The following is a 26,100-nucleotide window of genomic DNA, read 5'->3' on the forward strand; positions in this document are numbered from 1 at the left end:
AATTCCATTATTTCTACATACCAATACTAATCCCGACAAGGTATGCGTAAAATGGTTGCCTCGGACCGCTGAAAGGTTGTTCAATATCTACCCATGCATTGTGGCCGGGCATTCAGTGGATTAAGCTTGCAGCCCAAACAATTTAAACTGTCAATTTTACATTGGCACATTTTCAAAACACATTTTCAGTTAATTTAAGAAAGCACATCATGCTTATCACAGATTATCTTTTCGCTGGTTGCCGCGGAATTACCCAACAATTCAGGACCAAACTGCACTGTAAGCAATGTTTAATTTCTGAAATAAATACGTGACAGTGCCTAAATATTTTCAAGCACGCCTGATACACATTGGGGTGGGCAGCTCCCCACCCACTGTTGCAACGACACACAGTGGCTCCCCACAGTTTCAGCATATTTGGGGTTTAAGCTGAAACTCCCACAAGCTCATTGTAGGTGATGGATGCACTACCCAAGGTATATATGCGTTTCAAAGGTACCATTCAACCTGACACAAAATAACTTTACATACAAGTTGTGTCTTGAAATAAGAGAAAGATTCAAGTACTTCCTTAAACACATCATCATCGTTACCATTTGGTTCTGATTCTGTAAGTGGCAGTGGAACATGTTGATCTATTCCCTGGCTTTGCCCATGTGTTGGTGCAGATGGCTGGTGACCGCCCTGTTGTTTTCAACCCATGCTGCGGTGACAGCGGTGCTGGTTATTACAGTATTGGAGCTTCACTAATGTCCAGCAGGCTGACTGGACCACTGTGTGGGCCTAACCAGCACAGGCACTTAGGAGTGTTTGGCAACTTCCAACAATGGGCCATCACAGGATGCAGGCGAGTGCACACTCGTGTTGCTTGGTGTGTGAATACGACTAACTGGCAGGTAAAATAATAAGTATGGGAAACGTGGGAGCTGTTTTTTTTAATGTAATTTTTCTTTGTATGTTTTGTTGTGTTAGTTGGCATTTTGATTCCTTACTGCTGTGTCTTTTATACGTTGTTATACCTATGTGTTTGATGCATTATCATTGATAATGTTGCGCTTATAATGGTAAATATGCAATGCAAGGGTTTGCAACCTTTGGCTCCCCAGATGTTTTATACTACAAATCCTATCAGCCTGAAGTGTATAGTCAATGGCAAGGGATCACAGGAGCTGTAGTCCAAAACATATGGAAAGGAGCAGGTTGCAGTAAGATGGTGCTGCGGGGTATGGTCCTTTTCTGCCACGAAACAAAAGGTATGCTTACAGTCAGTGCTTAATGTATGTGGGTGTCTGCCAGGGCCCGAACCCCGGCATTTAATGTCTCAGAGTCAGTTTGATGACGAGGTGGTGTTTTGGCCAGCTTATTTTAACTGCCAGTCAGTCGTATTCACACACAATTAAAGCTCTTAAATATCAGTTTGTTAATAATATACATGGTCCCAGCTAATGGAACATATGAACAACTAAAGACGCACATGCTTCAACTATGTAGATGACATGCAAATCCTTTAGATGCTCGCAAATAACTCAGCATCAAACGCAGTGGACAGCAGCACATGCCCTGCCTACTAGGGCTCTTGTATGACTAAAGACCCATACTGTCCAACGCATCATGGTGTACCTGGCCTTAATGCACAGGAACATGGCATTCATTAAACTGGTACTCCCTAGAGTAGATTGCTGCAAGAGCCTCAATCTTGCAATCCCAGAGTAACAAATCAACAGACTAGAAAATGTGGCAGCCAGACTGCTCCTGAGACTGAAAAGATAAAACGAATTACACCAGGCCTATGCACACTCCACTGGCTCGCAATCAAAAAGCAGATTCACTTCAAAACTCGATGCACCCTCCACCACGCCTTCCTTAGTAGCTGCCCCAAATCCATGATAAGAAAATCCACCTGCCAAGAACAGTTAAATCCAGAAACTATACATCCATAACAGTGCCTAGCTTCAAGTGGAAATGGCACAGAGGAAGGATACTCGTTCTCCTCCCTCTCCACCAAGCCTTTGAACTCTCTGCCAAACCACCTTCACACATAAGACCATTTCAACTTAAGAAAACAGCTTAAACCCTGGCCATTCAACTAATATAAGCACAGGATTAAACCCTGGCCATTCAACTAATATAAGCACAGGACCAGCACCTAAACCCTGACCAACTACACATACTTTATGCAACTTAAACACAATCAAAAGCTCCCCTGAATTTAAGTAACTTAACAGGAACGCACATCCAACTCTCTGACAAACACTGTTTGGAGAATGGGCTCGTTTGGGTCGGACTCCAGGCAATCCCAATCGATTTACTGAATACTACCACACACAGCTGACACCCTAATTAACTCCCCATATGGGGCCAACGACCTTGCTCCTGGATGGCACCCAGTGCTTTTCCGCCCACTACGTGCACCAATCGTGTTCCCCACTTGCCCTTAAATTATATATACCCCTCTAAAGTCTCCTAGCAGTTAACATTACACACACACATTCCTCCCACGTGGCTACCGCAGGTCCATCAGGGCAGCATCAACATGAATTGAGCTATGACAAAGCTCACCTCTTTAGCACTCAGAACCCTCCCTCCATATCAGCAGCTACCCTGGACCCAGAGTAGTGCAATTTATCAGTTATTCTGACACCCAGAGTCTCCCCTCAGGGTAAACCTATTTCCACGTGTCACTGGCAAATGCGTACAAACAAAGCAACACTCGGAAAAGAAGTATCTTCGCTCCCTTCTTTCTCACAGGGCCACGTGCAGCAAGGCAGACAAACTGTCAAACAGACGCTATACAAGACCACGTTACATGACATTACGCTCCCTTCTGCTACACATATTGCACAAAGCAAACCTCTTCACATCCTTTCCCTTGATATCTGCATGCCATTTCAACTTTTCCTTTCCTTCAATTTAGTTTAGTGTCAAGCTAACCTCTTTTCCGTCGGGCAATAACTTTGGGGTGAGCAATTATCCTGCAATAATGACCCTCCAGCAGACTTTAAGGCTTCGTTCGGTGTGCACCCTAGGTGAAATCAATCTCAAAATGGGCGATCTGTCCTTTCTCATCTGAATCCAAAACTGGGCTTGCAGTCACTTCCTTCAGTTTATGGCGCAGAATGAGGCGAGGAAAACGAGCATTGTTTGCAACTGCAATGGTTTCTCTTAAAAACATGGACGTGTAAATATGTTTTATTTTATTTAATATAAATCTTTTTATTATAAATTCCGATTGCCTATACGTTAACATTTGAAATGAAGTACATTTCCGTTTAAATCAAACAGGCAAAACAGTTTCAACACAAATAAACAAACTTAACAATTTGTCATATTCTTCCAATTGTGTACACGTCTGCACATCCGATATCCGGCCCGTAACTACAGGCATCCCAACTTGCAGCTTCCCATGAGCCTTAGCGGGAGCGGTCGAAGTGGGTGGGAGCGGTTGGGAGCGGTGTGAATCTACTTTTTTAAATTACGTTTTACTGTTCCTATACTTTAATTTTAAAAAGAAACCGCTCCGGAACGGCTTTGCTTTGAAATGTAGGAAGAAGCTGAAACGTGCATTCCAAGCACGTGCATTCCAATGCACCGCACTGAACGTTCCCTTAAACAGCAAGTGCGTTTGTTGCGGGGTTTGGAATGCGCATGCCAGGGGCATGGTGATGGGGTTTGTGAGGAGTTGAGGCAGACCTGCAAGTAACATAGTTCCACTACTTGTTTTTGCACACTTCGACCACTGCCTATCGATAGTTCTGGCCCGCCGATCCTTCTGATATGTTCACACCCTAACACCTCTCCAGTTAGAAGGAACACCATCGGAACCTCCATAAAGGTCACCACCATTCAGGGTTTTCTATCGTCTGACCGGTGAAATAGGGACTGTATCAGAGCGCTCGAAGCCACCATATTTTCATTAGCCTCATGTGATCCCCTTTGGATAGTCTGGTACCACATTGTAGATTCAACAATGCACCACCTCTTCATATCTTCCCTCCATACAAAAATCAGCCCATCGGCCCTCTTCCATGACATGGCGATTCTGTGTTTCACTAACATACATGTCATGTCAACCAATTTCGTCACACGTTTGCTCTTTGGCCGAGGGCAGATACAAAGCAGACAGGCCTTGGGGACAACTGAAATGTTATGCCCACCCCTTCCAACTTCAACCGGACACGTTTCCATAGGCCTTGTGACAGTGAACATAGCCAAAACATATGTCTAAGATTTTCGGGCTGGATACCACACCAGGTGCAGGCCAAAGGCACCTGCCTATTAAATCTAGCCACGTTCTCAAACATCATGTATGTCCTATGTAGAATTTGCATCTGTATCAATCTGTGCCATGTATTCCTTGAACTCGCCTCACATACATTAAAACCATGTCCCAGTCAGCGTTGTCAATACCAGAGCCCAAGTCAAGATTCCACGCCTGTTTCTCCTTGTGCCTACCGACACTCATACCATCTCGCAATCTCCTGTATGTTCTCGCCAGCATTCACCAGCCATCCTCAAACTCACATAGCAAGGCAAGTGTTCCCTCCCATTTCGGTTCTTCCGGTAATCCAGCTCACTTCTTCCTAGCAAGCCTCAGTAGTCTAATATACAACCGAAATTCTCCCTTATGTAAGCTATATTCTCGAATTACATCAGGACACCCCATCAGCATACCCCAATAAGGCTAACCCCAGAGTTTCCCATGCCCTCACACCGTGAAGCTCCCCTCTTTCCTTGCAAAGTTCCACCCTCATCGGGGAATGCAGATCTCGAACATCAAGCATTTTCAGCGTACTATCCTAAAATGTTCTGCCAACACCAGGAGGGAGGGTCTACATGGCAAGCACCTTTCCGACACCCATAACGCTTCCTTCATCATAACCGACCTAATAGCCACCTGCAACAACTCCATGTGCAATGTAACCTCATCAGACAGCCACCCAGCCAAATACTGAACTTGGGTTGCCAGATAATAAAGTCAAAACCAAGGTAGCTGCACCCCTCCCTTCTCATAATGCATACACGTCGTTATTGTAATCTTATGTCTTTCAGACCTCCAAAGGAAACCCTTTGATCTCAGAATCTAGCACTTGAAAAAGGACAAGAGGCGAGGTGGGATAACCATCTTCGTCAGTGCCACCCGTCCTATCATATACAGTGGGAGTTTCTTCCAAAATCCCATTGACCACACTATCCCATCAACTGCAGAAGCCGTATTGCGCCTGTGAGACTATCATGACAGTGAGCGTAGAGCCCTTTTGATAACGTGGATGGGGATGCGGAATAACTCTGACACCAAATAATCAAACCAACTCAGGAAGATGGCAAAGGTTGCCGTTTTGATAACAATTATCTAAAACAGGGAGTTACAACGGACGTTCACTCGAGCTCTCGGCGCATATTTCACAAAAACATATTTATATACTAAAAATTTGTCATAGGTGACATCATACTACGTGGCAAATGAGACAAACCTATGAGGGATTGTGATAGGGTCAAGGGGACCATCTAAGTATACTTTCCATAAGGGGTGTGTAACGCTCACCTGATTCCCGTAGAGGCGCCGGTCTTGACTGGGCGTATACCGTATCTTCAAAGGTGATGTGTAACACACGGCTGGCTCTTTGGGCTGGACCTCTGTGCACTGTATGTCTGACTCGAAGGGTAAGATGTCTGCAGATAGAAAATATGGCATTAATGAACTGGGTTATTGAATGTCTCTCTCTTCTTCCCTTTCTCTTCTCCTGTAGAACCCCAAAGGTTAACGCTCTCACCTTAGGTAAGTGAACGCCGTGCTCTCCATCTGCCTCAGAGTAGGGTGCTGTAACCAGTTTCTTCACTGGATAAGGGGAGCAGGCCTCTTGACTTCAGAGGACTGCTGCCCGTCGTTTACTGCACGAACGGTAAGTTTCGAGTAATTCTAATGTCTTTAAAAGTCTTTAGTAATGATGTCTCTTGTTTTGCAGGGTTCCGGCGATGGCGGATGACGGGCTGAAGTGAGTTGAAGATGGAGCCCGTGTGATGAATAGAAGCGCCTGGAAGCACGTAAGTAAGCGCTTGTTGCCTGCTTCACGATGCGCTCTAACTGTCTTTTTATTTTGCAGGTACAAGTTCGGAGCGGCTGCAGGGTGCCGGAATACCCACTGGGTTAGATGTGGAAAGGAGGAATGGCACGTGAGTATTAAAGTTCCCCAATGTCTTTAAACGCACCTTGTTTTGTCTTTCAGATGCGGGATGCAGCGCCGAAGGCCTCCGGAGCGTGCGAAGAGTTGGTAAGCTTTTGTCTTTCAGATGCCGGAATGCAGCGCGAAGACCTCCGGAGCGCACGAAGAGTAGGTAAGCCTTTGTCTTTCAGATGCCGGAATGCAGCGCGAGGCATTGGTGACAGCCGATGGACCAGGTAAGTGAAGCGCTGTCACTGAAGACCGTAATGCTAACCTGTTCTTTCTTGTCTTTATAGGTGTTGCTGAAGACTGGATTCAGGATGGTAAGCCTTTTTCCTTAGGCCCAGGATCAGATGCAGAAGACACGATGAGCGTTCTGCTGCAGAGGATGCAGAATAACGCAAAGCAAGATTCATCCATCGGGTGTGGTTTAAATAGCCTCCTGTAGTGCTTAGGTGTCTCCTTCCACAGCCACGCCTAGGTAAGAAAAGAGTTCCTGCTTTCCAGAAGAGTACCAGTGTTCTGAACCTAGGGAGTGGCTCCTGCCCCACCCAACAGGAAAAGTAGTTCCAAACAGAAGAGGATCAGAGGCTCAACTGGCAGGCAAGTAAGCAGCATGGTCTGCTGCAGGTAAGTCCACCCAAGCATTATGAGCCCGGCGCTTCCAGCGCTGGGACTGGGCATATTTATGAGCCTGGTGCCACTGGCGCCAGGACTGGGTCCAAAAGGTCCCAATTGGGACTGGTTGGCACTCGGAACCTGGGTTATGGATCTGCTTCCAAGGGAGTTGGGAAAACCCTGACCTTTTGGAAGCAGAGATCATGACAGTACCCCCCCTCAAGGCCCCTCCCAAACCGGGCTTCTCCGGGGGTTTTGGCTTGTCAGGAAATGTTCGGTGAAATCTTTTGATTAGGCGAGGAGCGTGGACATATTCAGCAGGTTCCCAGGATCTCTCTTGGGGGCCGTAGCCTTTCCAGTCAATTAGGTAAAATAGTTTAGATTTGGAGATCTTGGAGTCCAGAATGCTTTTGACTTCAAACTCGAGCTCTCCATCAACTAGGATGGGTTTTGGAGATTTAGTTAGTCGGGTTTGAGGTTGCACGGGTTTTAATAGAGAGACGTGGAAGACCGGATGTATCTTCATGTGCGGGGGCAAGTCCAACTTGACCGCTACTGGGTTTACTATGGTAGTGATGGAATAGGGACCAAGGTATCTTGGGTTGAATGTGCGTGGCCCTTTTAGAGGTAGATATTTGGTGGATAACCAGACTTGATCCCCTACTTGATATTGAGGGGCTTCCTTCCGATGTTGATCTGCTCCTTTCTTGTATTGTTCTTTAGCCCTTTGAAGGTGAGAAACAGCTTCCTTAAAGGCTTGGGTGATTGTAGAATGCAGGTAGTCTACTGCTGGTGTTTCAAGATCTTGGAGGGGATCCAACTCCGAGGTTCGAGGGTGACTGCCGTATAAAAGAAAAAACGGGGTTTTCCCAGTTCCCGAATGGACAGAGTTATTGTAGGCATATTCGGCTATCCAAAGGATGTCTTTCCAAGTTTTTTCAGTTTGTTGCAGCATGCAGCGTAAATACTGTTCCAGAGTTTGATTGGTCCTCTCGGTTTGTCCGTCGGTCTGAGGGTGGTGACTGGTCGATAGTCTCACATCAATTTGAGCCGACCGACAGCAACTTCGCCAAAAATGAGAAATAAATTGACTACCTCGATCCGAAATTAGAACCGAAGGAAAACCGTGCAGTCGGACGATGTTTTTGAGAAATTCTCGGGCCAGAGTTGCTGCTGTTGGCAAGCCTTTGAGCAGAATGAAATGCGCCATCTTAGAGAATAAGTCCACGATTACTAGAATCGTATTGTATCCGGAGCATGGAGGTAAATCGGTGATGAAGTCCATAGAAAGCGTATGCCAAGGGCGAGGTGGGATGTCAATAGGGCGTAAGAGGCCTGCTGGTCTTTCCTTTTGACTCTTGTTTTGGGCGCATACTCCACAGGACATTATAAAGTCTCTGATATCTTTTTTCCAAGACGGCCACCAGAAGTAGCGCTTGATCTTTTCTGAGGTCTTGGCCATACCGGGATGTCCTTCCATTAAAGAATCGTGATAACAAGAGATTACTTTTTTCTGTAAATCTGTGCTGGGCAGGTATAATCGTTTTCGGAAATACAATAAGTTGTCCTTTACTGCAAAGTCCTTTCCCTGCAGATGCCAATTCTGTATGTCTGCTGGAGTTACAAGTTGCCTGGCTTTATCCTTAACTTCCTCTATGGATTGTGTGGCGATTACACCCAGAATTCTTTGTTCGGGAATGATTGGTACAGGTTTAGGGTTGATCAAGTGTTCTTCCACTCCCATCCGAGAAAGGGCATCAGCTTTACCGTTTTTTTGTACCAGGTCGATAGGTAATTATGAAGTCAAACTCGGCAAAGAATAATGCCCAACGGAGTTGTCTAGAGGATTGGGCTTTTGCGGTTTTCAAATATTGCAGGTTTCGGTGATCCGTAATCACAGTAACGGTGTGTCGGGCCCCCAGCAGATAATGCCGCCAAGCCTTAAAGGCAGACTTGATAGCCAGAAGTTCCTTGTCAGTAATCGTGTAATTGATTTCAGGAGGCGAGAATTTGCGGGACCAAAATGCCACGGGATGCAACTGATTGGTTACCGGGTACTTTTGTGATAGAACTGCCCCCATGGCAAGGCTTGAAGCATCAGTTTCCACGATGTAGGGGAGTTCGGGGCGAGGGTGTTTTAAGATTGGTGCAGAGATAAATTTAGTCTTCAAATCCTGGAAAGCTTGTTCCGCCTCGGTAGACCATTCAAAACGTTTGTTTTTCTTTAACAAGGCAGTGATGGGCTGGACTATTCGAGAAAATTCGGGGATAAACCTGCGGTAAAAGTTAGCGAAGCCTAACATGCTTTGCACACCTTTTACGGAGGATGGTGATGGCCATTTGAGAACTGCATCGACCTTCTTTGAATCCATACGCACTCCGCTAGGTGATAATATGAATCCCAAGAATTCAACTTCAGTCACGTTGAAAACACATTTTTCCAACTTAGCGAAAAGTTTGTGTTGACGCAATCTTTCGAGGACCATTTTCACGTGTTTCCGATGTTCAGATTCCGATGAAGAATAAACGAGGATGTCGTCAATGTAAACAACAACACACACATCTATGAGCTCTCTGAGGACATCGTTCATAAAATATTGAAAGGTGGCCGGGGCATTGCAAAGTCCGAAGGGCATGACCTGATATTCAAATAGCCCATATTTGGTGCGGAAGGCCGTCTTCCATTCATCGCCCTCTTTTACTCGTACCAAGTGGTAGGCTCCTCTAAGATCCAGCTTTGTATATATGCATGCTTTTCTGACTTGGTCCAGGAGTTCAGGGATCAAAGGTAACGGATATCTATTCTTGACGGTGATCTGGTTCAGGGAGCGATAATCTATAAAAGTTCTAAGGTCTCCTTCCTTTTTTGGAACGAAGAACAAAGCTGAAGAGGCAGGGGACTTGGAAGGACGAATAAACCCATTTGCCAAGTATTGATCCAGGTATTGTCGAAGGTGAAGGTTCTCAGGCTCGGTGAGGGCATACATTCTACTACAAGGAGAAGTAGATCCAGGTATCAGGTCTATCTGGCAGTCATAAGACCTATGAGGAGCTAGAGAGTTAGCCTGATCCTTCCGGAAAACATCTTGGTATTCTAGGTATTCGGGAGGTAACTGGGGAGTCTCTGAAGAAATTGCTGCCAGTGCAATACCAGGTGGAGGGTGACAAGTAGAGACACATTCTGGAAACTGGACCGTTCTTGCTCGCCAATCGATCAGAGGATTGTGTTTCTCTAACCAAGGTATTCCTAGAATAATCTGAAACTGAGGAGCCTTGATCACATCGAACACGATCTTCTCATGGTGTCCATCTTGACTTACTAGCGTCACTTCTTGAGTGGTATGCGTTACTGGTCCGGAGGCTATCTCCGTTCCATCCACCGTAGTAATGACGTCCTTTACAGCCTTGGGACAAAGATTTAGATTCATCCTCAAAACCATTTCATGATCCACATAATTGCCGATGGCACCGCTGTCGACGTAAGCTTCAATTGCATGTAATCGATCCGGATTATCAGGGCTAACGAGGACCATAGGTATCACGAAATGCGAGGTCACGGAACTGGTTTTCACGCTCGGCAAGAGGACCTCTATTCTTGTCGGGCGAGGTCGTTTCCCTGCTCAGAGTTTGTAACTTTGGTAACTGCAGCTCCTACTGCCTTCTTGGCAGGTTTCACCGGACAGTCTCGAAGAAAGTGCCCTGAGTTTCCGCAATAGAGGCATAATTGCAACTGTTTTCTCCTTTCCCGCTCCTTTTGTGTTAGAGGACCTTTCAGGCCCCCTATTTGCATGGGTTCCCCGGAGTCTACTCCTTTGGAAGGAGTTGGCGGTTTGGAAAATACTCGAGCATCAAACTTGGAACGATCGGCCTTCCTGTTCTGCAGTCTGTGATCTATTTGAACGACTAAGTCTATATAGTCCGAACAATCTTGTGGGGGATTCACTACTTGGGCTAACACATCTTTGAGCTCTCCACGTAGACCTCTATAAAACAGCGTAATCCTTTTGTCCTCAGGCCATTGAGTTTCCACTATCAGTCTGTTGAAAGACGCAATATAAGCCAAAAGGTCTTGATTACCTTGTCGCAACGAAAGAAGCTCATTGTCCAAGGCCTGCCCCTGTGAATGTCTTGCGAACAGTTTTTCCATACTGAGCTGAAAAGCTTGAAAATCATGGAGGACCGGATCATCTTGATTTACTAGAGGGATCGACCAGTCTGCCGCATTGCCACTAAGGTACGAAAGCACGAAAGCTACTTTAGCTTGATCAGTTGGAAAGGCTGCTGGCCGGCATAAGAAATGCAACCGGCACTGATTGATAAATACTGCAAACCTCTTTGGGTCACCAGAAAATCGTTCGGGCGGAGCCAGAGGTACATTCCCAGGGAGGTTGATCTGCACTGGATTCATAGAGGATGTAGAAGGAAGATTTCCCCCAGATGCGGGTAACGGGGTCTGTCCGGCTTGTGACTGTAGCAATTGTCTAGCGAGATCATCTGTTCGCTCCTTGGAAATAATCAGTTCCCTTCTTAGAGCGTTCGTTTCCTGACGGGCTGCATGCACTTCTGCCCTTAGTTCCCCAAGTAACTGGGCTAGCTGGTCGGTATCCGAGGTTTCCATAGCGCCTGGACGGGAGTTTTGCGGTAGGCTTTGCGTTCTGTAACGCTCACCTGATTCCCGTAGAGGCGCCGGTCTTGACTGGGCGTATACCGTATCTTCAAAGGTGATGTGTAACACACGGCTGGCTCTTTGGGCTGGACCTCTGTGCACTGTATGTCTGACTCGAAGGGTAAGATGTCTGCAGATAGAAAATATGGGATTAATGAACTGGGTTATTGAATGTCTCTCTCTTCTTCCCTTTCTCTTCTCCTGTAGAACCCCAAAGGTTAACGCTCTCACCTTAGGTAAGTGAACGCTGTGCTCTACATCTGCCTCGGGGCAGGGTGCTGTAACCAGTTTCTTCACTGGATAAGGGGAGCAGGCCTCTTGACTTCAGAGGACTGCTGTCCGTCGTTTACTGCACGAACAGTAAGTTTCGAGTAATTCTAATGTCTTTAAAAGTCTTTAGTAATGATGTCTCTTGTTTTGCAGGGTTCCAGCGATGGCGGATGACGGGCTGAAGTGAGTTGAAGATGGAGCCCGTGTGATGAATAGAAGCGCCTGGAAGCACGTAAGTAAGCGCTTGTTGCCTGCTTCACGATGCGCTCTAACTGTCTTTTTATTTTGCAGGTACAAGTTCGGAGCGGCTGCAGGGTGCCGGAATACCCACTGGGTTAGATGTGGAAAGGAGTAATGGCACGTGAGTATTAAAGTTCCCTAATGTCTTTAAACGCACCTTGTTTTGTCTTTCAGATGTGGGATGCAGCACCGAAGGCCTCCGGAGCATGCGAAGAGTTGGTAAGCTTTTGTCTTTCAGATGCCGGAATGCAGCGCGAAGACCTCCGGAGCGCACGAAGAGAAGGTAAGCCTTTGTCTTTCAGATGCCGGAATGCAGCGCGAGGCGTTGGTGACAGCCGATGGACCAGGTAAGTGAGGCGCTGTCACTGAAGACCGTAATGCTAACCTGTTCTTTCTTGTCTTTATAGGTGTTGCTGAAGAATGGATTCAGGATGGTAAGCCTTTTTCCTTAGGCCCAGGATCAGATGCAGAAGACACGATGAGCGTTCTGCTGCAGAGGATGCAGAATAACGAAAGCAAGATTCATCCATCGGGTGTGGTTTAAATAGCCTCCTGTAGTGCTTAGGTGTCTCCTTCCACAGCCACGCCTAGGTAAGAAAAGAGTGCCTGCTTTCCAGAAGAGTACCAGTGTTCTGAACCTAGGGAGTGGCTCCTGCCCCACCCAACAGGAAAAGTAGTTCCAAACAGAAGAGGATCAGAGGCTCAACTGGCAGGCAAGTAAGCAGCATGGTCTGCTGCAGGTAAGTCCACCCAAGCATTATGAGCCCGGCGCTTCCAGCGCTGGGACTGGGCATATTTATGAGCCTGGTGCCACTGGCGCCAGGACTGGGTCCAAAAGGTCCCAATTGGGACTGGTTGGCACTCGGAACCTGGGTTATGGATCTGCTTCCAATGGAGTTGGGAAAACCCTGACCTTTTGGAAGCAGAGATCATGACAGGGTGGTATTGTAATTGTATATCTACTATCAGGTGGACAACGTATGCCTACCTCTAAAATGTGTTATCTTCAACACTATTAAGTACACAGTATATCATTGGTCTTCAAACTATAAGGCCCTTTGTTATATGGCCCTCTATAATTGGTTGGCCCGCTCGTGCCATGTCTGGAACATTCGATTCACTTAGCAGCACGCAAGCTCAGACCCAGGTGCCAGGAGGTGTGCATGACTTTACCTCCCACTCCCAATTAGCCCAACGTCTCTCATCAACCATGCCTTCTGCCATGAAGATTGTCTCTGAACTTGGCCTTGCAGAGTATTCTTGTCTCTGGGAATATATGGGTGTGCAAGCATGCACTGTGTTCTAGGACTCCAAGCTCAACTTTATTTCCATCCTTGGCTAACATGACAATAGACCACGATTTGGTCCATTTTGCAGCATTTAAGTGTCTTACGTGAATAAAACTTGGGACGCTTGGTGTTCTTTCTTTGCACCTTAACAAGGGATTATTCATCTTCTCACGTTCACCGCCTTCAAAATTAGATAACTGGCCTTGGCTTGCTTCAGCTTTGGTACCAGGCCAGACAGCCTCGCCATCTCAGCTAATTCTTGCTGCGACACAGTTCTCTGACTTTCTCCCCTTGGGTCATGGCTTACTCAAATTCATGACACTGATGTCCAGCTTCTATACAATGACGGCTTCGCCTGCAGTCTATTCACTACGTATAGCCAGCTTCTATGATCACTTAGTCTACTTGCGTTACAGCATCTGTACAGTTATTGAACAGCTTGAATTTTCTCCAGTACTTCGCACACATGAAAGGGTACTCGATTCTTAACTTCATCATCAGTTTTTATAAGGTCCATGCATTCTCTTCAGCCAGTATTCTCAGCATGTCACGCTCGTCTTTTGTGATGTCACTAGCCTCTCTTTCACTCTTTTTCATATTCCTTCAGGAAGCTCCTCCCTCAGATTGTCATCTCTTCAGGGATACATTTGATAAGGCTTTCTCATAGGGTATCTTCTTTTGAATATTTGCTGTGCTATGGTCACAACTGCTGGTGTCAAGCATTGCACAATCTCAGGCTTCCCACATATAGGAGGTAGGGGGGGAGGGATTTCCTGCAGAGGCATGCAGCTGCTCCTCTACAACAGACTTTGATTCCCAAATATTTAAAGGAGACAGTAGCCCATTTAATACCTAAAGAAGGTAATTCCTCCTCAGGTTTTACTGCCAGCGATGCAAGCGGGAATATGCATGATTTATTGCAATTTACCATAATGCCTGATCATTTAGCAAAATTATCCAACACCTCCATGATGAGCGGTAGGTTGTGTTCCGGTTCCTGAACATTTATCAGCATATGGTCTGCCTATAAGGAGATCAGAGGTCTCCTTTCCGTCCACCAATATACCTGCCTCCTCAAATTCAGTCCTCAGATATGCAGCAAGCAGCTCCAATGCTAAAATAAAATTGGTGATAGTGGGTATCACTGTCTTGTCCCCCCCTGCAATCCCCAAGATTCTGATGTATATCGGCCAGTCTTAACCCTTGCCATGGGATCTCTATATATCAATCGTACCCACCATAAGAAACTCTCCCCAAACCCAAACTCGCTCAGCACCGCATAAATCCAGTCCCAGTAACAAGAATCAAAGGTTTCCACAGCATCCATTGAAGCCACTGTATATGGCGCATCAAGAGACTGTTATTTCTATGACATAATGGAGCCACCTCAGATTAAGGGAGGTGGTTCTGCCAGGCACAAAGCCTGTCTGGTCCCGATGAATAATAGAGCCAATAACTGACCGTAGTCTCCCAGCCAGGAGGGCAGTTAGAACTTTCACGTCCTGATTCAACATTGACAGCGGTCAATACAATGCACAGAACTGTTGTGGTTTGCCTGTCTTGAGGATCATGACAATCAATGACTTCTGCATACTTATGGGAAGACGTCTTTTCTCATATGCAGACTCAATTACTTTCAGCAAATCTGGCTCCGGCACATCAACATAGGTTTTGCACTACTCTGCTGGCAGCCCCACACCCCCAGCATTTTCCCAGCCTTCATAGACGTGATCACTGCCCTCACCTCCCCTTCTATCAGAGGAGTACCCAGTCTCTTCTGGCGACAGTTTAGGTAGCCTAATCTGAGATAACGTATAGCCAATTTCATCCAGGTTTGGCTTCCTAATACTCCCATATAACTTATTATAGTATCTACTGAAGGTCTCATTGATCTCCAATTGAGATCTCCAGCGTGCTCCACACTCATCCACAATCTCAGTAATCATGTGTCTTGGGCTTCTCTATGACACAACCATGCCAATAATGTACCTGTTCTATCCCCGTCTTCGTGCATATGCGCCAGTTTGACATACAACATTTGATAGAAACCAGCCGCAGCACAGCATGATTGGGAGCATACATGTTCACAATATACACCTTCCTGTGTTCCACATATCCATGCACCACCACCATCCTGCCTTCCTTGTCGGATTGGCCCTCAATCAATTTAAAAGGAACATAACCAGCTACCCATATGAGAAACACCCTAGTGTATGCAGAGTAGTTAAAGCAAAAACTCACTCTCCCCATTTCTCCGCGACAATATGCGGCTTGCCATCTGTTAAATGGGTTTCCTGTAATAAAGCTATCTTCAGTCGTTTTCTGTGAAGGTATGAGCCCACCCTATTACGTTAAAGATAACTGTTTAAACCACTGACATGTCACTACCTTAAGAATATGCACCATTCCTACTAAAACAGTGTAGTCCTGACGCCAGGTAAGTCTCAACCTTCCTCTGTTTCCACAGTATATATCCACAGTTCTCAGTTACCCGCCCGTTAGATGCCTGTATTAACAACAATGTAACCTCTACGGCAGTGGTGCCTCTCCAGAGCCAACGAAACACATTCAGCTCGACTATAATTTCCACAACCCTTGTTGACAATCAACAACAGTAAAACCATTAAAAAAACTAAGCATAATGCTCAACAGTGCACCACCATTCGAGTCAACCTGCCTTCTCTGTCCATTCCTGAACAAAAACCCAAGCAGGCCTGCAAGTACCTAACCCTTGGGTAACTTGCAAAAGGAGAAAAAACTTTGGGGTAGTCCGCCACCATCATGGCTATAAACCAGACAAACGTATAGCCATTGGAAAGTCAGGAGAAAGCTCCCAGGTGTATCTTGCCATATTCACATGTGAGAGTCACCAAATCATGAGACCATGCATAGCTTTTCCTTAGTGTTTCCAGCTCCCAGCATTACACCTTTTACTGTGTATCGAGATCATACCCCATCTGTGTCAGCCTTCTCTTTTGGTCCTGGCTTCAGTCATCCCCTTGATGGCCATCCACTGGTGCACTGCAACCAGAGCATCAAAAAAATAGAGCCATGCCATTGTATAATAACTTTAACTTGGCCGGATACATCAACATATACTTCAAGCCCTGTTGGTGTAGCCTTTCCTCAGTGGGGACAAACATGTTGAGCCTCTTCTGCACCAACGCTGTGTAATCGGGGTAAATCACCAATACGTAGGATCCCCTCTTAATGCTGCTGCCTTCTCTCGAAAAACCTAAAGGATCCTCTCTCTATCTCTAAAATTCAGGACTCATGCAATAATAGTCCTAGGAGGCACGCCCGGCAGAGGTCTCCTCGCCAGAGATCTATGCACCCTCTCATTCGTGAAACCCTGTGATAGGTGCTCAAGTCCAACCTCCTGCAGCAACATGTTCTCAATAAAATGTGTTGTGTCCTGCCCCTCCTCTACTTCAGGCAGCCCAAGGATTCTCACAATCTTGCACCTCGATTTTTCCATTTGTCGTACTCCACCTTAAATTCCAGGACCTTGTTCTTCTCCACAAGCTCCTCCTTCAAAGTTTTCAATGACTTGTAGCACCAACATTCTCAGAGAGACTGGCTTTAGCAGTGGCGACCCTATCAGAGAGAGAGCGGGCATCCTGGCGCAGTAAGTTTACATCTATCTCCTCAATGGCAAAGAGGTTTGCAGTGCTGCAATACCTTTGAATATCCTAGCTTCACCAGCCCACTCTTGCATGTACAATGCACCAGCTTGGCCTGTCAGTGCAGCAGGAGCACCTTAAACATCTTGCTAGCTCTCAAAGGTCTCTATTTTAATGTGTTTCTGCCCCCCCACCCCTTAGGCTTGTGGTTCGGCATAGGTGGATATCTTCTGCAACCTGATGTAACTAGCCACAATAGGCCTCTAGGCTCCCCTCGTGCCAAGGTACTGCCGACCCAGCCACCCTATATCAGTGGCCAGAGGCTAGCATGACCTCCACACCCCAGGCATCCAGGCTCCCCTCGCATCAAGGTACCCTCGACCCAGCCACCCCACATCAGTGGCCCAGTGGCAGGGACTAGTGTGATCTCCACACCCCAGGATCAACAAGTAGAGGGGATAGATAGATTGCCAATGGCCCGCCGCTGCCCAGGTTCAGGCCGCACAAGCAGCCTATACACTGGCCAGGTTCACCGCTCTCCCCGTGGCACACTCACCAATCGTCAGCACTCCAGCCCGATTCTGCCACAATATGCCTCATCTAAGCAGGTCGCTCCAGACTGGCCAGTGAAGCACCTCCTCATACGCTGCTGTGGGATCCCTGCACTGCAATTAGAGTGGCAGCCGTAACCTCAAACCTGCGCAAGCCCTCGTCCGCACTTATAGCTCCAGGGCGACTCACTCCGTGATCCGATCCACCAGTTTAGGGAGGCCCGTACATACATGAGCTCTCCCAAGGCTCTGCGGTTCCACCGAGATCAGGGTCGCCCAGCGGGCTCTCTAAGCAGAGGGTTACCGTATATATACACCATCCAATGGATCGCTGTGTAGTTCCGTATCTAGCCACATGTAGGATCTCGCATGGGAGCTTCCATCATCTGTATTTATTTATGTTTTCTCTCCTCTGCCGTGCAATTTTCACTCCCCCCCCCTTTCCATGCACTATCCCCCATTTCCCTTTTCCATGCACTTGCGCTTTCTTAAATGTTACTGGGCATAGTACGATCGCTGTTTTTCTTTTTTTTTCTCCCTTGTTCCCCTCCCTTTTTGCCCGTTCGCGCTCTGAAACACTTGTTTACGAGCAAGATATGAATAAAATACCCTTTCATTTCAATATATTTTAAAAAAAGTTTTTGAATTTAACATAACCCACTTTCTTTTACCATATTTTTCATGAAAGGCTAACCCCAGCTGACAATATGCATACAAATAAAGTGTTGCGAAAGGCTTCACAAAAAATACGCTTCACCCCTTATTCAAGTGCCAATTATTTAGTATGTGCTTAGAGACACTTTGCCAAAAAAGTCTAAATTGCTTAAAGAACAATTGACATTAATAGAAAATAAATTCAATTTGGGACAACAATTCAATTTAAGAAAAAGAAAACATTTAACTTCTTTTAAATTGACAAAAAGGTCAGCTACCGCTGTAGAAATTGATATGACGCATTACACTTTTTCTAACATCTCTATCTACGGATCATTTTTGTAAGTGCGAGGGCAAGACTCCCAGGGAGGAGCTGTTTCGGCTTTACCTGACTCGAGGTTTTCTTTTCTTTGTGCATTTCTCGGCTGCCTCTTCTTTTCAGGGAACTCTGAAAGAAATGACGAGTACAATGAATGTTAGCCAGGATTAGTTCTACTGTGCAGTGGAGCTCGGCTGGCAGCTCCCAGGTACCGCAGCTCAGGATACAGCAACTCAGCCTAATACATATAGAACGATACATGGCCAACTATAAACCATGGCATAGATTTCACAGGGGGGATCGGACAGATATCCGACAGACAAGGAGAGCGAAGCTCCAGCTGTCTATGATGTCCCTCAGAACCCTGAGGTGTAGCAAACCCCCTAAACTTTAATGTTATGCTGTGTGCCTCCCCCCAGCACGCACTCTCTTCCCAGAGTCCTAGTGGACCAGCAGTGCAGAGTTTGCAGAGGAGTGTGAATGACAGGATAATAATAATACATGCCATATCTACATGCTGTGACGTCACACCAGCTGATTATAAAGTCCATATTCCTCTGCCACGACGTCCCAGCAGGAGGATGCAACATCGAAAAAAGGGAAATAGTTCCTAATGTTTTCCTATTGGAGCGATATACAGCAGTAGACATTTCAGTTACCCGGCGAGGGAGGAACATAGACACCCATGGGTTAAAATATGCATTTTACATGTTAGAGATGAACATTTAATGCATTCAGCAAAATCTATTACAATATAGCGTGCCATTTCTTCTCCATTTCTAGAAAATCACTGGTTAGAACTCAGAAATTATTGTGAAAAGGTCAGAGAAGGGGTGCAGTGTTTGGACGGATCCTCTATTCAATGGCCGGTGTTTATGGTATCGCAGGACCCTCCCCGCCCGCTCCCAATTTTGTTCAACATATACCAAGGTAGGCGCCTTTTTTTTTTTACTGACCCCTAAAATACTTTCCCCAAATATTTTAGGAGAGGTATCATTTTATATTATAAATTCCAATCCTAGAATATTTCGGGAAAGTGTTTGATTTTACTGAGGGCGCATTTCTGGGGAAATGTCGCCGCCCTGGCGGCCATTTCCCATGCGACTTTATCACTGGACACCTCCTAGAATTCATTGGAACTCATTGTCTCAGGCATCATTGTTATGTTGCTGCCAGACAGAATCCTAGACAGCTTTTATTACCTTAGAAATTGCCTGGATAGCGCGAGGACCTCAGGATGTCTAAATCTGATCGCTTCTAACACTTGTGCGATTTCTGCTCACTCTATGCCCTACATGCCACACAACCAACACGGAGAGAAGTGCACAATCTGAAATACACAGATAACCATATGAACCAAATCAAATTGTTCAGTCAACTGGATCAAAGGAGGGCTCTTTGTATGCCCAAAGTAAACAGAGCCTCACGCGCCGTGCCCCATAAAGCGGCTGCTTCATCCTCACCTCCCCTTCACCTCATCCCAAGGAAAGACACAGCGTTCTCTTCTTGGTAGGATCAAATGTGGGATGTTTACAAAATATATCAAATCACTGATTAGAAAACATTCCCAAAAATCAAAAATAGCTCAGGTCGACTTAGGTTGTGGTGGCAATCAGCAGCAAACTTTGGTACAACCAACAGACAGTTATGCCTTTTGTGAAGGCATTGGCCACTCATTTTCCAGCCGCTGTCATTATGGTACTACCTGGCCATAAAATGGCAACAACTGGCAAATGGTGTTAGTAGCTGGGCATTTCATGGCTAACGCCTATGTAAGGGCCAAACCTGTTGACTTTGCCAATGCTTGTTATTAACAGGAAGTCAGTGCAAGAAACACATGCAAGTACACACACTGCTTAAAAATCAAGTGGCTGAAGGCACACCCGGATAAGACAAGTCTTTTTACAAGAGAAGCTGATTTGCAGCAGGAATTATTCTTCAGAAGACTGCTAAGAAACACAAATGCTTCCCCTTAAAACCACAGCATTAGCTCAAAGAGATCCCAGGGGCATGCATGGGGCAGGCAGTGGGAAGGAATGGACAGAGGGAAAGGGCAAAGGGACTGGCATGGCCAAAGGCAGTTCATTGGTGGGTAAAAGGCCAAACATTACCTACAGGCTGTGTATACATCCCCACATACCATTTTTCTCCTATTTTGTTTGTTTGTTTGTTTTATTATTTATAATGCGCATCATACCCAAGTGTAACAAGGCGCAGCAGTTACAAGTATATGCGAAGCTTAGTTATACATGGATATATACAAATTACAAACAGGTAGAAAATTGCAAAGGTATAAATACGGTTTATAGTGAAAAGACCGAAACAAAAATATCGAAAAAAAGGTCGAACCAAAAAATCTCGAAAAAAAAAAATATATATTTTACCCCTTTTTTTTACTTAACTGACCCCAAAAATACATATAAATAAATAAAAAATTCGATTTTTTTTTTTCGATATTTTTTTTTCGAGATTTTTGTCTTTCGATATTTTTTTTCTGCCTTTTGACTGACCACCATAAATACAGGGAGGGCCTATCATTTGCAATGCCAGTTACTTTGTCCTTTGGGCACCAGAGTGCCACCAAAGAGCCAAAACTAAAAGGCACTGTCAGTACATTAAGGACTGCCCATGATAAAATGAGCATTTGAAGGAACATGCCGCTTGAGCACATGCATGTTCCAAAGGTACCTCTAAGTGCTGCCTGCAATTCAGCAACTAACATCTCCTGAATCTCCCAAAAGTTAACTATCCAAGCACAGGACCCACTTTCCTAAAAATGTCCAACGAAAAACCCCTCCACAACAAACTACCCGCCATTCGACAAAGCCCTGAAAGATCTCTCCCCGTAGAGGCACTCTCTTGCGGTCCCTCACAAAAAACACGACCGCGACCTTGCTTCACCAAGAGGCAATTCAAACTCACTGATCACGCTATGAATGTCAGATTACTTATTTGCCTTATGCTAAATGGGGTTGCTCCCTGCTCACGGATAGTCTTCATCTAGAGCAGAGTGTTGTCCCATTGCCAGGGGAGTTGCTAGGTCTGGAAAAGACCCGGGGCTACGCTGATGTCGGAACTGTAGGGACTGGGGGCTAGCTCGTCTTTTGGCTGTAGCTCCTGAGATTCTATCCGGGGCTACAACCAAAAGACCAGGGGCTATAGCCCCCTTAGCCCCCCCCCTAGCAACGCCCCTGCCCATTGCACCACTTCAAATATGTGCTCCACATAATAAGACCCCTGGCAACAAACAGAGGGTGGAATTTTCATGAAATGTGAAAAATTGACCTATTGCCGGTGGACAATCAGAAGGCGCAAGTAAAAAGGGAAAAGCGGTGGCAGCTAGTCCGTCCTTTACTGCCCACGTGTACATTTGCCACATGGATGGTGGGCCAAAGCAAATGAATAGCTCACAAAGGGGTAAATATGTGTCTTGAGTTTTTAGAGGCTAATTAGTGGCACTGGGCCAAATAGCTAACCTATCCGAACAAATTAGCTGGTGAAATGAGTCTTTAACAACAACTGTGATCTTTCGTAAATAGAAGCATTTCCAGGTCGTTTAGATCCCAATGTTTATGACTTTTATTTTGCCTCTGCGTGTTGGCCCGAACCACTGCTACTTCAATTCTGTTGCCACGGATGTATTGCGCCATACAATAGTGAATGTGACTCAGAGGCGTAGCCAGGATTTTCTAAAAAGTGGGGCCTGAAGCTAATGTAGTTGGGCTCACCGCAGTGACATTAACTTCTGTAAATGCCCATACAGCGCTGCTGAGTGGGCCTTTTGACATTTTGGGTGGGCCTTGCCTGCTCAGGCCCTACCCCGTCTACGCCTCTGATGTGACTTAGGCAGTCAGTGATCCTATCACGCTGCTCTCCTTAGTTTAGCAGCCGGAGGCAGATCAGCACTTTCTTTACATATATTTGGACATGCAGTTGTTTAGTTCAATTAGAACCCAGCACAGGTTTTCTTTTACTCTCACAAACAAACTAATTGGTTTGTTTGCGAGCCTTACCTGACAGTAAGACTGCTCATGCTTTTTTAAGGCCACCATGGAAAGGGAGAAGGGACTACAGGTAGTCCCTTCTCGCTTTCCAAGGCGGCCATTATGTTTGTTTACTATGGCCACCACAGAAAGAGAAAACATTACGTTTTTCTGTCCGCGGCAGGCATTTTTTTAAACTTTTTTTCCAGCTGCGAAACGCATCGTGTCTCACAGCTTACAAAAAAACACCCTTAGTACTTTGGTCTAACGGGACAGGGTACTAATGGCAATAAGCCCATTTCCGCATAAGTTAATGCCCCCAAAGGGGTTACGCGCGGCCATGTAACTCTGGGAGGTAATGGCCCGCAGTCTCAGGGCTTATTGCCTTATTAACTGGACTGCACATGGATATTAAAGAGCAATGATTATAACAAAGAGCCCCTATCATGCCACGAAGTAAGAACTTTATTTGGCAAGGCTGGAGTGCCAACTGTGATCTGTTGGATTACCTTTGGTAACAAGAATTGGATTTAGGGTTGCACCTTGTCTACGACTCTCCTTACCAAGGTGTTCCGGTAGACCCTCAAGGTCCACAATGGCCTGCGATGAGATCAGGACCTCAAGCTATTGAAATCAAGAGAAGATACCAGCTCATCCTCAACATTGGCCAAGATTGAGTCAGTACCCTTGGAGGATCTTCGGCCCTCATTTCCAGCTAGGAAGGATGTCGCAGAATGCATAACCCGCTATCCCAAACCTTGCTCGAGGTGGGCAGTTGAAGTGGGAGGGTAGATTGTCAGGCATTTGGAGTCTGCTTCTTCAGCAATGAAATTGTGATTGCCTCATTTATACCCTTGGGAACACATCGCACTTGGAAGGACCCAGTAAACAAAGTATTGATTTGATGATTAATGGCAGGCACATGTAGATGCAAAGGATGGTTGAATGTAAAGTGCAGATGTCCCTTTTCTCTTACGGCTCACAGTAAAGTACATTTTGCCCGAGGGTCTCCTGGTTCTATTTTTAGAAGGACTGGGAAAAGACAGGATGAGGCACACATGTTAAACATCTGCCCCCTTCCCCTTGAGGCTGTGATCCTCCATAGAATTCAGTTAAATTACCTAAAAAGTGGACTCCTCGGGACCGGGGAGTTTGCATCAATGAAGTGTTAAGAAAATGCTTGCAAGGAAAGGTTGTAAAACAGTGCTGCATCCCAACCAGTGTATTTATCCATGAATTATCTCAGATCAGTGTTGCTGTGCTGGCAGTGTTGTTAATATTCATTGTACAAATCAAAATGAACGAAAACAACAGTATACAGTGAGTGGAGGGAAGTTTGATGGGAGAGGTGAATGTGTATGGCCCAAGAGCCCCCCGTGAACGGGTCTGTGGTACAAATGTACATCCCGAGGCACCAAAGGATCTGCCTCCTGGAAGCCGCAGCCCTACAACGAGCAAAGTCTATGGCGCCAAGTGCCAACAAACCCATTCACGAATTCTTCTTTGTATTTCAAATAATTGTTTATCCACGAACGATGCCCCCTGTTTGTCAGGTCGCAATTCACAAAACGTAACCTGTTTTACACATAATTACCGCTCTGAAAGCACCATTGGCCTAATTGGTTCCTCCCAATTATATTCATGTCTGAAACCTCTAATTACAATTTGTAATGTTACTATAACTAGCGAAATGCGTTCATTTCGCCTGTGGCTTGATCGCACATTAATCTGCAATATGGGAAGTCTTTGGCACTTGTAATCTGCGCCTGCGCGTGTGTGCGCGCGCGCGCGCGCGTTTGTGTGTCGCGCGTTTGTGTGTGTGTGTGTGTGTGTATCTGTATAAAGGACCTGCTTAACATAACCCTTTGAAAGTGATTGTTTTCGTTTCGCTACTGCCTCCTAATGATTTGAAAATAATTCTTAATATTTTTGACAACTCAGACCTCCCTTCGTAAGCCCAAGGGGTTAATATGAGCCTTTCAAAACCTCTTGAGAAAGAAGGAGAGGCGAGCATTGATAGTAGACGAGGAGGCACACTGGCCCAAGCAATGAAGGGCTGTGGGGGCCAGTAAGGAAATAAAGCAAGAAAGAAATAAGTGAAGGATCCCCGGGTGCCCTTCAAAGCAACACAAAAAGAACTTTCTGGATATGAAATGATATGATATGGCATTTGTAACGCACCTATACACAAGTGTTTCAAGTGAAGCAATTGATGGGGCAAACGGAGCGCTGTTGGAAACAGTTGAAGCCTGACCCTCACCATGGAGACTTGAGCCGGTCCTCTGGCCAGTGGCAACCCAAGAAAAAAAAAGAAATACCTGGTTGATCCTGCCCTTTTTCGTAGAATCCCGTTATCAGGAGGGGCGCAGCATTCACTGCTGCGGCCCGGCTCAATGATCGGTGCTCCCCATGGGGGGAGAGGAGCACCCAACGTCAGCCACCTCCCGGCTCCTGCTTCACTGCCACCTGCCCGACTGCTCCTGATTATGTGGTACTCCCTGTGAGAGGGAGGGGAGCACTGCATCATCAATACTGTGGGGCCCGTCCCTGTTAAGGCGGATCCACAAAGACTCACTGGCGCGCAGCCAGCAGACGCGGGCCTTATGGAGAGACTTCCTGGGGGCCCCCTACGTTGCAATTAATGCCTGGTATATGCAGCCCATCCATAATACGTTCAAAGTACCCCCAATGATGCTGTAAACATGCCGTGCTGCCCCCGACACATGCAGCCTGGCTTAGGAGAACTTTGGCACCCCCTACAGACGGCTGCTACCCTGCCAGCCTGCTGACCGACAAGGGCACCAAAAACATCACCTGCAGCAGGAAGGACCTTGAGACAACCCAGGCCTCGTTGTCTCCAAAGGAAAGGCTTTTTGTACATAGTTTTTAAAGTGCACTTTATATGGACTTTTATTATATTTTGAAGGACTTTGTTTTTACATGTGAAGTAAAGCAGGATCCTCAAGCACACCATGTAGGTTCCAGCAAGTCGCTTTATTCCCATCATAATAAGTTACAATAGGATGACACTGTGAGAACAACTGACTGCCATCACCCAGGCAGGGGCTCTCCAACTGCCTGACACTAGACCCTTTACTACAAGCATTCCCTCACTCACACCATAGCATTCTCTCCGTCACACCCAACATTCTCTCTGACATCGCCGGCTTCCCGCAGCCATCCCAAGCACTAGACAACAATATGCTTAAAGAACTCTTTATATTTTTAAAGGACTCCTTTGTTTTTAGTTTTTATGCACCTTCTTAGGGACAGATAGCGTTAGTATTGTAAAGTGTTATAGTGTCTATGGCGATTCCCTCTTTTTTAATAAAAAATGTAATAACTGCTGCTGTGTTGAGGCATGGTATCAATATTCAAATCAGTAAAGAAAGAACCCCATACACCAGCATTTCTGTGTCCGTCTTTGCTTGTGTGTGTGGTGTGTATAACCTTCTGCTTCCTCTTAGGGGGTTTTGGGAATCAAGCTAACCGTTGCCTTTTCCTGTCCACGTCAGTTTCCCACAGAGGTGCACCTAGGGTGATCTTGTGCTAAGGTAAGCGGGGGCTGATGGAGACAGTTAAGAGGCAGGTTTAGTATTTAAAAGTAAGAAAAAGTGTAGGAAAATGTGGATTTACTGGGCCCGCCTACACCTGTCTCCCATCAAGTGCGATATATGTTCACCCCCCGCTACAAGAAAGGGGGAGCCACAATTACAAAGTAGCAAT

General features: G+C 46.0%; 1 protein-coding gene across 5 annotated transcripts in view; it reads right to left on the minus strand.

Annotated features, from left to right (window-relative positions):
• The window catches only part of MTCL1 (microtubule crosslinking factor 1), a 669,362-nt gene that overhangs the window by 234,640 nt on the left and 408,622 nt on the right, over positions 1-26,100 (minus strand). For all 5 annotated transcript variants that reach the window (XM_069613397.1, XM_069613399.1, XM_069613396.1 and 2 more), the window contains exon 4: positions 18,461-18,520. In XM_069613397.1, coding sequence (XP_069469498.1) covers positions 18,461-18,520 — 60 coding nt within the window. The remainder of the gene's footprint in view (positions 1-18,460; positions 18,521-26,100) is intronic.

This window comes from Ambystoma mexicanum, chromosome 5p (assembly GCF_040938575.1).
Source record: "Ambystoma mexicanum isolate Mex_15411 chromosome 5p, UKY_AmexF1_1, whole genome shotgun sequence".
Classification (NCBI taxonomy): Eukaryota; Metazoa; Chordata; class Amphibia; order Caudata; family Ambystomatidae; genus Ambystoma; species Ambystoma mexicanum.